Below are 14,372 nucleotides of genomic sequence, written 5' to 3' on the forward strand. Positions count from 1 at the left end.
TTAAAAAATATACTATTGCATAAATATGGTAATAAAGATTAGAAAACAAATCACCTGAACTGTCAGAGCCTCCCTCTGGGCTGCCACTGGAGTACATAGTAGCCAATTTGCCATCCAAGATGAAGCGAAACCAGCCATTGCTACCATTGGAAAGCTCCAAGGCAGCAGCATCACTCCATATATATAAACAGTCCCTCCCTCTGATAATGGACCAGTCCCGCCAATGGTAAGGCTTACTCTGCTGAATCTCTTTGGCATCTTCCTGGGGTTCGTCCTCCTAAAATTATGATTTTGAATTTCAAGAAACGCTTACAGCCAAATCTGTATTTGTTTATAACAAAGATTTCATTTTGCCAAATGGCTATTTATAACCTTCTCTGGTTTTGGTTCTTCCTCATTCTCATCATCTGAAGTAGGTCCTGCCAGAGTGGACACCTTATTGATGACACCTAGTCTAGCCAGTTGGTCCAAGAACACATCGCCCCCTTTATCCACCAAATCCCTTATGATCTGCAGTGCCAGCAAATGACCATCATCATCGTCCTGCAGGGAAAGTGGAAGTACATATTAAATCATTTCCGGTTGACAAAATAAACCTAATATATATTTTTTTTACAGAATACCACATTTGATTAACAGACAATATATACTCTCCCAAGAACTTTTAAAAACACCTGCACATATACTCAATAATTTAATTATTACAATTAAATTAAATAAATTAAAAATGCATAAAATCATGCATATATAGATACAGCATCAACCACCTGAATGTAAAAATAGTGAGTTTACTGATTTTGACTGTGGGATGTTTACATAACAGTCTTTGGGGTTTAATCAGAACTAGAGTACGATATATATATATAATCTACTATAATACTGTAATTGTGTAACAATGTGTGATTTAAGTATATCTCACAGCTCAAACAACACACACCTACAGAGTGAATACATTACGTGATTAAGTCTAGTTGGTTGGACTCGTGCTCATGTGCGTTCGTTCACTGCATATATCAGTCTATTAAAGTTAAATTAGAATCATCACAAAACTCAAGATATGGGGGCAGAAAACTCATTAAAGAAAAACTGCACCTTTCATGTGATATTAATTATCATAATAACTATATAAAATTAATTAATCACATGAAAGGTGCAGTTTTCTTTTAATAATAAGAAACTTATGCTTTAGACACCACATTGCCTGTTTTTGATTCCAAACAAAAATCACAGCAACCTTTTGTGTCTCTTATGCCCAACAGGTTTAAATGGGGGATTCATTTAATCGCAATGACTTACTTATTAGCAGTGACTAACTGGCAGTATTAATTTCACATTTAAAATATCTCTTTTCTGCACTGCAAAGATGAATTTTGTTGATACTGATTTCATTTGCTTGGTAAAGGTCAATTCTGAATGACTGATTAAAGTTAAGAATTTGACTCAAAGATGACCACTTAAAAAAAAAATAATTGCTTTATAAAGGTAAAAAAATGCCCATAAAACCAAAAAGAGACTGCAGTAGGAACAGACTTAGTCAAATCTTGTTAGTCATCACTTGTCACACACTATTTGATTATGCTTGCTGACCATGTGCATCCCTTCATGGCCACATTTTGCCCTTCTTCTAATAACTGTCTCCAGCATTAAAATACAGCATATGCAAAGCAAAAGTCATCTCAAACTAGTTTCATGAAGATGACAATGATTTCACTAGTTCTTCAGTAGTCTTTCCAGTCACAGGACCTGAAGCCAATAGAATACTTTTGGCATGTAGTAGATTCACAACTTGAAAGTGTAACTAAAATAAAGGCATTAACTGTGCAATGCAGTAATGTCAACGTGGACCAGAATATTTCCAATATGGTGTGGACTCCATGCCATGAAATATATTGAAGAAAAAAAATAAATGAATAAAAAAGGTCCTACCCAGTATTAGTTTAGTGTTCCAAATAAAGTACTCGACATTTGTATAAACTTGAACACCTACCGTAATTTCCGGACTATAAAGCACACCCAAATATAAGCCGCACCCACTGAATTTTACAAAGATTTTTATTTTGAACATAAATAAGCCGCACCTGTCTATAAGCCTACATTGAAACTAATGAACTTTACACAGACTTTAACGAAAGACAGTGCCTGTTACACCGCTTGTATCTAAACAGTAGCCTACCAAGAAAATCATTGTTCACTGTCTTTCTCCTTTCTTTCACAACAATTTCTCTCAAGAGTTTATCTTTTGGCAACGTTGTGCGTTTAAAAATCACCACCGGTGGAATCTTTTCTCCCGATGCCAAGCAGCTCAACACAGGTGAAGTGCGTTTTTTCATGCCCGGTTGTTTTCAGCGTGACGAATGATTCGCATTTCCAGCGGACAGTCCGAGTGTGCGGCAGGTCAAACTTTAGAGGAACCTCATCTATATTTATGATGTGGTGCGGCCCGATTCATTGGTTCACCTGAACCTGTTCGGCAATTTCATTGGTCTAATGTTATGGGGCTCAGTTTTTTGGCTTGAAGCTTGTTAAACCGAGAAAAACCCAGGAGAAATCCATAAATTAGCCACGTCGTTGTTTAAGCCGCGGAGTTCAAAGCGTGGGAAAAAGTAGTGGCTTATAGTCCGGAAAATACGGTAATTGAAATCAGACCCAAAAACTGGTGCATAAAATGAGATTAGATAAGTACTGTAGGCTCAAATAAGCACTAACCTCCTGGTCCAGCACAGTAGCAGTGATTTCTACCAGAATAGTGGGCAGATTGTGTCCAGCATCAGAGTCGCACACTTCCTTAAGCAGTACTTCAGAACTGTAATGAACCATCTTTCTGATCAGCGCTAAACTAGCTTTCCTACAGAGAAAAAACAACACTTCATTATCCTGACCCTATTTAAAAATAAAAAATAAAAAATAAAATCACACAAAAAGAAACAAGCATGCTTATTACAGTTCCAAATATAAGTCCCAAATTTTACTTCAGATTAAATCTAAAAAGTAAGAATAATAACATGGAAGTCAATATGCTCCCTTACTACAAACATGTTTTAGATTGTTTTTGATTGAAGGTAATCAGAAAAATGTTTCCCTAGTTTAAGCTTAAGTTTCAAGTTTTATAAATATGTAAGTGGTACTTTAGATAAATTAACTACTTTATTAAGCAATAAAGGCCAAACTACATGGGTTTTTCTCTGGCCAATGGTGAATTTTGAGCATCATATACACGCACGATTCTGTGTGTCAGGCCCGCCTCTGCCTAATAATTCAGCCTAACCTGCAGCACAATCGGCCAATGCTGATTAATTAAAAAAATGCCTAAAATCTGCCCAGCCGATCGATCGGGCAACCTCTTTTAAGCGATCTGTTAATTGAATCATGGTGGTGTATGAGTATAGCTTCTTCTTCTTCTTCCGGCTTCTCCTATTAGGGGTCACTATAGCGGATCATCAGTCCCCATACCTCCCTGTCCATTACACCTTCCTCTTTCAACCCAACCACCTGCATGTCTTCTCTCACCACATCAATAAACCACCTCGTTTGTCTTCCTCTTTTCCTCCCTCCTGGTAGCTTCATCCTCAGCATTCTCCTACCGATATAACCCATGTCCCTCCTCTGCAAATGTCCAAACCATCTCAATCTCGCCTCCCTCACCTTGTCTCCAAAACGTCCTACATGCGCTGTCCCTGTAATAAACTCATTTCTAATCCTGTCCATCCTCATCACTCCAACGAAAATCTCATCTTCAGCTCTGCTACCCCCAGCTCCACCTCCTGTCTCTAACTCAATACCATTGTCTCTAATCCATACAACATCGCAGGTCTCACCACAGTCCTATAAACCTTCCCTTTCATTCTTGCAGATACTCTTCTATCACAAATCACTCCTGCCACTCTTCTCCACCCACTCCACCCTGCCTGGACTCTTTTCTTCACTTCTCTAACACACTCTCCATTACTTTGCACTGTTGACCCCAGGTACCTGAACTCCTCCACCTTCTCCACCTCTTCTCCCTGCAACCGCACCACTCCACTGCCCTCCATCTCATTCACACACACGTACTCTGTCTTTCCCCTTCTCTCCAGCGTGTACCTACACCTCTCCAGGCTCTTCTCAACCTGCTCTCTACTCTCACCACAAATCACAATATCATCCATGAACAATATAATCCATGGAGACACCTGTCTGACCTCGTCCATCAAACTTTATCACCTCTGCAAACAGAAAAGGGCTCAGAGCCGATCCTTCTCTAAATCTACAAACACACAATGCAACTTCTTTTGACCTTCTCTATACTTCTCATCAACATTCTCAAAGCAAATAATGCATCGGTGTTACTCTTCCTCAGCAAGAAACCACACTATTGTTTACAGATGGTCAACTCTTCTCTCATCCTGGCTTCCACTACTCTTTCTCATAACTTCATGGTGTGACTGATCAATTTTATTCCTCTGTAGTTATCTCCCTTATTCTTAAAAACCGGTACAAGCACACTCCTTCTCCATTCCTCAGGCATCCGCTCACCTTCCAAAATCCTGTTGAACAATCTTGTTAAAAACTCCCTTGCCATCTCTCCTAAACATCTCCACACTTCTACTGGTATGTCATCTGGTCCTACCGACTTTCCACTCTTCATCCTCTTAATCGCTGCTCTCACTTCCTCCTTACTAATCCTATCCACTTCCTGCTTCACAATCTCCACACCATCCAACCTTCTCTGTCTCTCATTTTACTTATTTATCAGCTGCTTAAAATACTCCCTCCACCTTCTCAACACACTCTCCTCACTAGTCAACACATTTCCATCTCCATCCTTTATTGCTCTAACTTGCACCACATCCTTCCCAGCTCGGTCCCTCTATTTACAAATTATTTTCTCCTTCCTTATTGTCCAACTTCTCATACAGCTCCTCATATGCCTTTTCCTTGGCTTTTGCCACATCCCTCTTCACCTGCTTCAGCATTTCCTTGTACTCCTGCCTACTTTTCTCGCCACTCTGTCGATCCAAATTCTTTTTTGCCAACCTCTTTCTCCTTTGCTGTCCTGCACTTCCTCATTGCACCATATCTCTTTGTCTACCTTTCTATTTCCAGATGTCACACCAAGTACCTTTCTAGCTGTCTCCCTCATCACTTCTGCTAGTTGCCCAATAATCCAGCACCTCCTCACCACCTCAGAGCCCATCTGACCTCTTTCAGTTTCCACCATCTTATTCTTCTTTCAGGCCTCACTCTCCTCCTCTTCTTCACCTCCAAAACCAGCCTACAGCCCACCATCTGATGCTGTCTAGCTATACTGGCCCCTGACAACACCTTACAGTCTCCAAACTCCTTCAGGTTGCATCTCCTACATAGAACATAGTCCACCTGTGTACACCTTCCTCCACTCGTGTACGAGTATAGCTAATCAAAAAATAATAAAATGTATATTAACAATTAGGATGCTTAAATGATTTTCTAAAAACCTCAATACAACGGTTACATTTTGTTAGAAAGAGTGATCTCAATAATGAGCAAAGTTTTCACACTTGTTATTTCAGTCACTGTCCTATACAAGCTTCACCTCATAACCCTGTCAATATAATGCACTGGTCTTTAAACACTCTCAAACTAATTAACCTTATTGAAGGCAGCATGGTTTGCTGAAAAGTTTGTGCAAATACTGGAAGCAGCCTTTTCAGATAGATGGGTGCCATCTCAGGGTCTCCTTTTGGATCACTGCCCTCTTCCTCCTCCTTGTTCACATCCTTCTTTTTCTTGTCATCCCCCTTGTTCACTGGGCACATCCAGTCTCCTAAAGCATGTTACAAATAAATGACCAAAAAAAACTCTCCAAGGACAAAATACATTGAAAACACAAATCAACAGACAATAAGAGAAACATAACTGCTCATATATTCTGATCTTTGAACACTGTGTTGGAAATCATATCACAAATGTGCTCACATTGCAGTACCCCAAGATGCATGTTACTCTACAAACCTAAATTTAAAATTCTGTATTTATGACTATACAGTGCACAAATGTCTCTCCACTTTCTCTAAGATAATGGCAATAGTAAGTAGTTAACACAATCCTTCACGCATTTCTCTTTTCCACAGTCAAGAGAGTGACGTAATATCAAACAGGCAAGAAGAAGCTGTTGCCAGTGTAATAAACCATACTGATGGTACTATAGCATGGTAGTGAGCTATTGTAGCATTGTGATATGTATAATTACACAGCACAACACTTATCCTGACATCTAACTTGGTTAAACACATTATTAGAAAAAGTTTTAAAGCCTTTTACTTTATTAATTGAATGTCATGTAAACAAACAATTCAAGATTGTAAAGTCTAAATCCAGTAAAAACAAAATGCAATGAAACGCACCAGGGGACTGGAGAATTGCTACCACCTCACTATGGCCCCTCTCCCTGGCCTTGTCCAGAGGAGTTTTACCATCTTCATCTCTCAGATCAGGGTTGGCTCCATGACGTAGTAAAGTCTTAAAAACATAAAAGAAAATAGGTCAAACTGGACAATGAATTTAAATCTGGACAGAAAGTATTCTGATAATTAAAGCTCCTGTTACCTTAGCTACTTGCGGTCGCCCAAAACAGGCAGCATAATGCAGGGATGAAGATCTTTGGCCTCTATTGACATCAGCACCTCTCTCACACAAGAACTCCACCTAGAGCAGAGCACATTTAAAAATCCGTCATTCACACTTATTACTATCGACTTACTATTGGCACTGATGTGCAGTATTTTTGTTAATAAAATCAGGTTAAGAAATAAAGTTGCACTGAGCTTAATTATATATGGTCTTCACAGCAGTCATATCTGAATCTGTTTTACAATCTAGATCAGTTAGGGGGCAAACACCACTTGATTTATTTTATGTTCGTTTATACACAAATATTAAGTTTCAAATTTCCAAAGTTTCAGATTTTTAATTGAAATTCTTATTTAAGCTCAACATTAGTAACTTACAACCTTTTACAAGCCAACTACTACACATGTTGCTTGCAATTTGCATAGAATGTTGAGTTTCAAACTTTCAAAGAGCTTCATACTTTAAACAATTGAAAATTTAATTAAAAACAAAAACATTAGAAAAGTCTCACCATTTCCTGTGTACCAAACGCTGAGGCCCAATTCAAAAGTGTCTGTCCCACATCATCCATAAAATTAACTTCAAATGCTAAAAAAGAAAATAAGTGCCATTAAAGAGTAATAAGACAGAAAGAGCCATAAAATAAAAAGAAAAAAGCATTGAAATGACTCAAGTCAATTATAAACCTGTTCTTACCGCCGGTGTCAATGGCATCAATGAGCGCATCTGTATCCTTGCTACGAATACAGTCAATGAGCTGACGATGTGAGCGCTCTCCAGAGCTGTCAAGGCGTCGTAGGCCTGGGATACGCCCACCCGCACCAGCTGTGGATTTAGGCAGCGCCTTGCGGCCCTCGAACAGAAGAACTAACAGCAGGTCAACCAAGCGCATTGTATCCAGCACACAACGTTCGTCACCTTGCAGCGCACTCTCCATTGAATCAGGTAGTTCTGAACGCAGCAGGTCCTGAGAAGGCATATAAAATTGCATTTGATTTAAATAAGAGCATAATCAAGCCCCACTTCTTCTTCTTCTGGCTCCTCCCATTAGGGGTCTCCACAGCGGATCATCCGTCTCCATACCACCCTGTCCTCTACATCTGCCTCTTTCACACCAACTACCTGCAGGTCTTCCCTCACCACATCCATGAACCTCCTTCCTGGTGGCTCCATCCTCAGCATTCTTCTACCAATATAACTCATGTCCCTCCTCTGTACATGTCCAAACCATCTTAATCTCGCCTCCCTCAACTTGTCACCAAAATGTCCTACATGGGCTGTCCCTCTAATAAACTCATTTCTAATCCTGTACATCCTCATCACTCCCAACGAAAACCTTAACATCTTCATCTCTGCTACCTCCAGCTCCACCTCATGTCTTTTACTCAATGCCACTGTCTCTAATCCATACAACATTGCAGGTCTCACCACAGTCCTATAAACTTTCCCTTTAATTCTTGCAGATACCCTACTATCAGAAATCACTCCTGTCACTCTTCTCCACCCACTCCACCCTGCCTGCACTCTTTTCTTTACTTCCCTAACACACACTCCATTACTTTGCACTGTTGACCCCAGGTACCTGAACACCTCCACCTTCTCCATGCAACCGCACCACTCTACTGCCCTTCCTCTCATTCACACACATGTACTCTGTCTTACTCCTACTGACTTTCATTCCCCTTCTCTCCAGCACATACCTACAGTGAGGAAAATAAGTATTTGAACACCCTGCTATTTTGCAAGTTCTCCCACTTAGAAATCATGGAGGGGTCTGAAATTGTCATCGTAGGTGCATGTCCACTGTAAGAGACATAATCTAAAAAAAAAAATCCAGAAATCATAATATATGATTTTTAAACTATTTATTTGTATGATACAGCTGCAAATAAGTATTTGAACACCTGTCTATCAGCTACAATTCTGACCCTCAATGACCTGTTAGTCTGCCTTTAAAATGTCCACCTCCACTACATTTATTATCCTAAATTAGATGCACCTGTTTGAGGTCGTTAGCTGCATAAAGACACCTGTCCACCCCATACAATCAGTAAGAATCCAACTTCTAACATGGCCAAGACCAAAGAGCTGTCCAAAGACACTAGAGACAAAATTGTACACCTCCACAAGGCTGGAAAGGGCTACGGGGAAATTGCCAAGCAGCTTGGTGAAAAAAGGTCCACTGTTGGAGCAATCATTAGAAAATGGAAGAAGCTAAACATGACTGTCAATCTTCCTCGGACTGGGGCTCCATGCAAGATCTTACCTCGTGGGGTCTCAATGATCCTAAGGAAGGTGAGAAATCAGCCCAGAACTACACGGGAGGAGCTGGTCAATGACCTGAAAAGAGCTGGGACCACCGTTTCCAAGGTTACTGTTGGTAATACACTAAGACGTCATGGTTTGAAATCATGCATGGCACGGAAGGTTCCCCTGCTTAAACCAGCACATGTCCAGGCACGTCTTAAGTTTGCCAATGACCATTTGGATGATCCAGAGGGGTCATGGGAGAAAGTCATGTGGTCAGATGAGACCAAAATAGAACTTTTGGGTCATAATTCCACTAAACGTGTTTGGAGGAAGAAGAATGATGAGTACCATCCCAAGAACACCATCCCTACTGTGAAGCATGGGGGTGGTAGCATCATGCTTTGAGGGTGTTTTTTTGCACATGGGACAGGGCGACTGCACTGTATTAAGGAGAGGATGACCGGGGCAATGTATTGCAAGATTTTGGGGAACAACCGCCTTCCCACAGTTAAACCATTGAAGATGGGTCGAGGCTGGGTCTTCCAACATGACAATGACTCAAAGCACACAGCCAGGATAACCAAGGAGTGGCTCTGTAAGAAGCATATCAAGGTTTTGGCGTGGCCTAGCCAGTCTCCAGACCCAAACCCAATAGAGAATCTTTGGAGGGAGCTCAAACTCCGTGTTTCTCAGCGACAGGCCTGAAACCTGACTGATCTAGAGAAGATCTGTGTGGAGGAGTGGGCCAAAATCCCTCCTGCAGTGTGTGCAAACCTGGTGAAAAACTACAGGAAACGTTTGACCTCTGTAATTGCAAACAAAGGCTACTGTACCAAATATTAACATTGACTTTCTCAGGTGTTCAAATACTTATTTGCAGCTGTATCATACAAATAAATAGTTAAAAAATCATATATTGTGATTTCTGGATTTTTTTTTTTAGATTATGTCTCTCACAGTGGACATGCACCTACGATGACAATTTCAGACCCCTCCATGATTTCTAAGTGGGAGAACTTGCAAAATAGCAGGGTGTTCGAATACTTATTTTCCTCACTGTATACCTCTCCAGGCTCTTCTCAACCTCCTCGCTACTCTCACCACAAATCACAATATCATCCGCAAACATCATAGTCCAGGGAGACGCCTGTCTGACCTCGTCCGTCAACCTGTCCATCACCACTGCAAACAGGAAAGGGCTCAGGACCGATCCTTAATGCAGTCCAACCTGCACCTTGAACCAGTCTGTCGTTCCTACTGCACACTTCACTGCTGTCACACTGTCCTCATACATGTCCTGCACCACCCTCACATACTTCTCTGACACACCTGACTTCCTCATACAATACCAAAACTCCTCTCTTGGCACCCTGTCATACGCTTTTTCTAAATCCACAAACACAGAATGCAATTCCTTCTGACCTTCTATAATGCATCTGTGGTGCTCTTCCTCTACATGAAAGCATAATGTTGCTCACAGATGGTCACCTCTTCTCTCAGCCTGGCTTCCACTACTCTTTCTTATAACTTCATGGTGTGACTAATCAACTTAATTCCCCTGTAGTTACTGCAGGTGATCGGTACCAGCACACTTCTCCATTCCTCAGGCATCCTCTCACCTTCCAGAATCTTGTTAAACAATCTGGTTAAAAACTCCACTGCCATCTCTCCTAAACATCTCCATGCCCCACATAATCAAGCCCCACTACACAACCAAAAGTATGTGGGCACCTGACTAATCACATTTACAATCCCCTCTGAAAGTACTGAAATAAAGCCAATTTAATTGTTTTTGCTAGACACTGAAGACATTGCTGTGTGATAAAAGATTAATATGAGGTGATTCAGAGGGCAAAAGGTTACATAGGATTTGTATGCTGCAGAATTGACACCTTGAACCTTGAATTGCAATTTCTTGTTCCTGGAATTACAAGTATTCAAAGTGAGGTCAATGAAGACAAGGTTCACAAAAGATTATGTTGAAGCACTCAACTGGCCTGCACAGTACCGTGCCTTCAAACCCACTGACTAACTTCAATGGCTAAATAACCAGGAAAAACATTTTTGTGTTGTTTTAATGCTGTTTTAATGCTCTTTTAGCCAAATACCCACAGTTATGCTCCAAAAAAAACTTTTAAGATGAGCGGAGACTGATCTAGCTAAAAAGGTTGTTTCAAATCCAAATTAATGCCCATGGTTTTGCAACTGGATGTTCAAACATTTAATTGTAAGATGTCATAGCATTATGGGACCATGACACAGTATGCCACATTATTATTAACACTCAAAACATACACCAAGTATTTTATAAAATACAAAATTATGTAGCTAATCTTTTGCCACTACCACTTCTAGAAACAATAAGTCATAAATCAAAACAGAACATACGTGAGTGACAAGTGGTGAGCCCCTGCACAGTGTGGACAGTAGACTGACGATAGTGGACACCTGGTTGCTAAGTTTGGAGTCTGGGGCAGAGGGTGCACCACCTGTAGATGTTCTGCCTGTTTTGCAGGTAGAAGAAGGACCAGCGACTGAACCTCCTGCAGCAGCCATACGCGAAAGAAGCTCCTCACTCAGGCCATGCTTGGCCAGCGGAGCTGGATCTACACCTCGCCGTGTGAAACGATCAGCCAGGGATGCAAAGCAGCGGAGTGCTCCATCAGAAACCTACAACATTACAATATCATGTGTTTTACGTTTACCCACAAGTATAGATATCAAAATATTAAAGCAGTTGCCACAATAAAGATTCAAAATTTCAAAAGATAAGATGCAAAGATATTTCTGACTCAAGGTATTCATTAAGAATTTGCAATTCGAATGAATTCAAAATCGGCAGGTGACAAGCAGAAAGCCCTTTTTTTATATAAATGAAAAATGCAGTTCTCCCTCCTATGTTTTATGCTTGCTACACACACTACAATATGAACATGCTACTGTATAATGGATTTAGTTGCAGAAATCTACAATCATGACATTGTGTTTCATGCGAATTTAAGGCTTTATACCATCTAGAGTTAAATTCTTAATATAAAGACACGATGTGGATGAGGTACACCACAGGAAACTACTAGTCACTATTTTAATTTTGGAATTAAACAGGTTACATTGAAATGATTTAATAGATAAGTCATGTCTTCTTCTAGGCTCATATCCACCATCTTGCAACTTAGAGGACTTTAAAGGATGTGCTTCCAAAGGTCTGAAATTTTGAAATGGTCAGCAAGAAAAATATTTTGTGGGACACAGTAGTTCTCAGACATTTATTTGCATGACAAAATGTGAAATGTCAAAGTAAAATCATAATTTGTGATGAGTCACTGCACTTTAATACACAGATTATGCTGCGAAGTTCAATTAATTCATATCATGCAACAAATGCATGGTAACTTCTGTTCAATTTTACAAAATATTTAAGAGGATTACCTGCCTATATGATCCCACAGAAAAACAATTCAAATTGTTCTTAATCATTTAATCCATTCAGATTAATAGGTAATTTTTTTGATATCTGATCTGCAGCCATCAGTCAGATTAAAAAGATTACTAGGCTGAACAAAAAAAAAAACTTTGAAATTTTATTTTGCCTAAATCCTATGGAAGCCTTTTCCGCCACATAAAAAAAAGTGGCAATTCCAAGTTTTTTTTTCCTTACAATTCTGACTTTATTTCTAGTAAACATCCAACATTTTCGGTGTATGAACAAAGCCATCCCTGCTTCATCGGTCTTGTTCCGTCTCCTCTGGAGCTGATTGCAAGACAGTGTTCTCTCCAGGGACCGAAAGCTTAGTTTGATACCATGCGATTTTATTGATTGTAGCCTATTTAATTTTTTATGTGTAAAGCTTTCTGGAACTACACAGGGGGTGACTCTACCCAATTCGCAAAAAAAAAAAAAAAAAATAATAATAATAATAATAATAATAATAATAATAATAATTGCTAGAAAGGCGGAATTGCAAAAAAAAAAAAAAAAAAAAAACTGTGGCAGAAACGGGCTTCCATACGAATCTTATCTTCGCCCCTTGCTGTTTTCTCCCTGTTTCTCCATTTTTTTTTTATTCTGTAGCATCTTCTGTGCTTACCTATCCAGAGCGCTACAAAGTTTAGCAAGTGGTGCATTAGTAATAATGGTCGGCTTGTAGTTAAATTGACCAAACGAAGGAATCAAGGACTTACTCGAGGAATCGTTTCAGCCCTACAATTACCTGGTGATCTTCATGCTTGAGAAGACTAGACAAGGACTCCACACATGTCTCAAGGGACGAGTCTTGTGGCTCCATCTTACTGCAAAGTCGAGACACCACTGCCATGGCTGAGTGCAGTGTGTCCTTATGCACCAGGTGACCACTGTCCCGAATGAAACTCAAAACACAGTTCAGCCCTCCAGCCTCAAATACAGCACCAGACTCTCGGGTGCAGATCAGTTCCAGCACCTAAAAAGATAAAAAGCCATAAAGGTATGTCTAATAATCATGTCAATTACATGAAAAGTTCTACAATACCAAATGCCTTTCATGCAGGTCAAGATAACTCAGACAGCAACATTTTGCCTAGGTAACAATACTCACCTTTACACACTGCTCTGCAAGATCCCTGCTAGTCCTATTGTTGAGCTCTACCACCACCAATCGGTTACACAGAGCCTTGATGGCTCCATCCACTCCAACTATCCTGCGTGTGCACTCAGCAGACACATCTAAGTAATAGGTGATGGCCCTGGCTGTCACTTCCAAAACATTGTCAGGGGCACTTTCATCCAGGAAGATCTTACAAAGAGCTGGAAGAAATGTTCGTGGAGGACACCTAGAGACACAATGCAAACAAGAATAAAAAAAGATACACAGATGTGCAAGGGCAAATTGACACACAATGCACTGAACTGGACTGTAGAACCATTCAATGGATATACTGGTAACATAACTATAAAAATATATATTTTATTAATCCATCTACTCACACCTTGGAAGATTTCTGGACAGAAACTGTAGAATTAGATTAGCCAGATACTCATGGTATGCACTTGAAAGAAAATAAGCTTTTGCAATTTTCACTTACGTCTCAAAGCAGCGATCTACATTATCTGACATTAGCAGTAGCATGCAGAGCTGCTCAAGAGCAATTAGCTGCATGTCCCGCTCGTCACCCTGCCCCATCTGCAGCCATTCTAGCAATGTGTCTGGGTCCACATCGGCCATGACACCCAGTGACAGCTTCCGCCGGTCAGATGAAAGAGAAGAGTATAAGCTGTCACTGGTCCTCTTGTAGGTTCATGAAGTCTTTACCTTGTAAGAAAATAAAAAGTATAGTTTAGCAAAGCAAACAATGTCGCCTGCATTAATAAAAACAGTGGACATGGATGGCCACCTTAAAGGTCTTGTGGCTGATTATCTTTCATATCGATAAACAGAAAAATCACCACTGAACTGCTTTAATAAGTAATGATTCCAAGCCAACAAGTAGCTACTGAATATAATAAAGCTTTTCAACGTACAGAAAACAAAAACAGTTAAAACTTAATCGAGATGAAT

The 14,372-nt window shown here is 40.1% G+C and overlaps 1 protein-coding gene across 18 annotated transcripts in view; it reads right to left on the reverse strand.

Annotated features, from left to right (window-relative positions):
- Window positions 1-14,372, reverse strand: part of hectd1 (HECT domain containing 1) — a 41,146-nt gene that overhangs the window by 24,950 nt on the left and 1,824 nt on the right. For 14 of the 18 annotated variants that reach the window (XM_083550601.1, XM_083550599.1, XM_083550600.1 and 11 more), the window contains exons 2-13: window positions 13,900-14,126; window positions 13,413-13,647; window positions 13,050-13,277; window positions 11,227-11,508; window positions 7,285-7,555; window positions 7,100-7,176; window positions 6,565-6,663; window positions 6,363-6,477; window positions 5,608-5,782; window positions 2,707-2,845; window positions 373-543; window positions 55-277 (exon numbers count right to left, since the gene is read on the reverse strand). In XM_083550601.1, coding sequence (XP_083406727.1) covers window positions 55-277; window positions 373-543; window positions 2,707-2,845; window positions 5,608-5,782; window positions 6,363-6,477; window positions 6,565-6,663; window positions 7,100-7,176; window positions 7,285-7,555; window positions 11,227-11,508; window positions 13,050-13,277; window positions 13,413-13,647; window positions 13,900-14,039 — 2,155 coding nt within the window. In that variant the 5' untranslated portion in view covers window positions 14,040-14,126. The remainder of the gene's footprint in view (window positions 1-54; window positions 278-372; window positions 544-2,706; window positions 2,846-5,607; window positions 5,783-6,362; window positions 6,478-6,564; window positions 6,664-7,099; window positions 7,177-7,284; window positions 7,556-11,226; window positions 11,509-13,049; window positions 13,278-13,412; window positions 13,648-13,899; window positions 14,127-14,372) is intronic. The other 4 variants (XM_083550606.1, XM_083550594.1, XM_083550605.1 and 1 more) reach the window with 1 other exon arrangement.

The sequence above is a fragment of the Silurus aristotelis genome, assembly GCF_946808225.1.
Source record: "Silurus aristotelis genome assembly, chromosome: 9".
In the NCBI taxonomy this organism is placed as follows: domain Eukaryota; kingdom Metazoa; phylum Chordata; class Actinopteri; order Siluriformes; family Siluridae; genus Silurus; species Silurus aristotelis.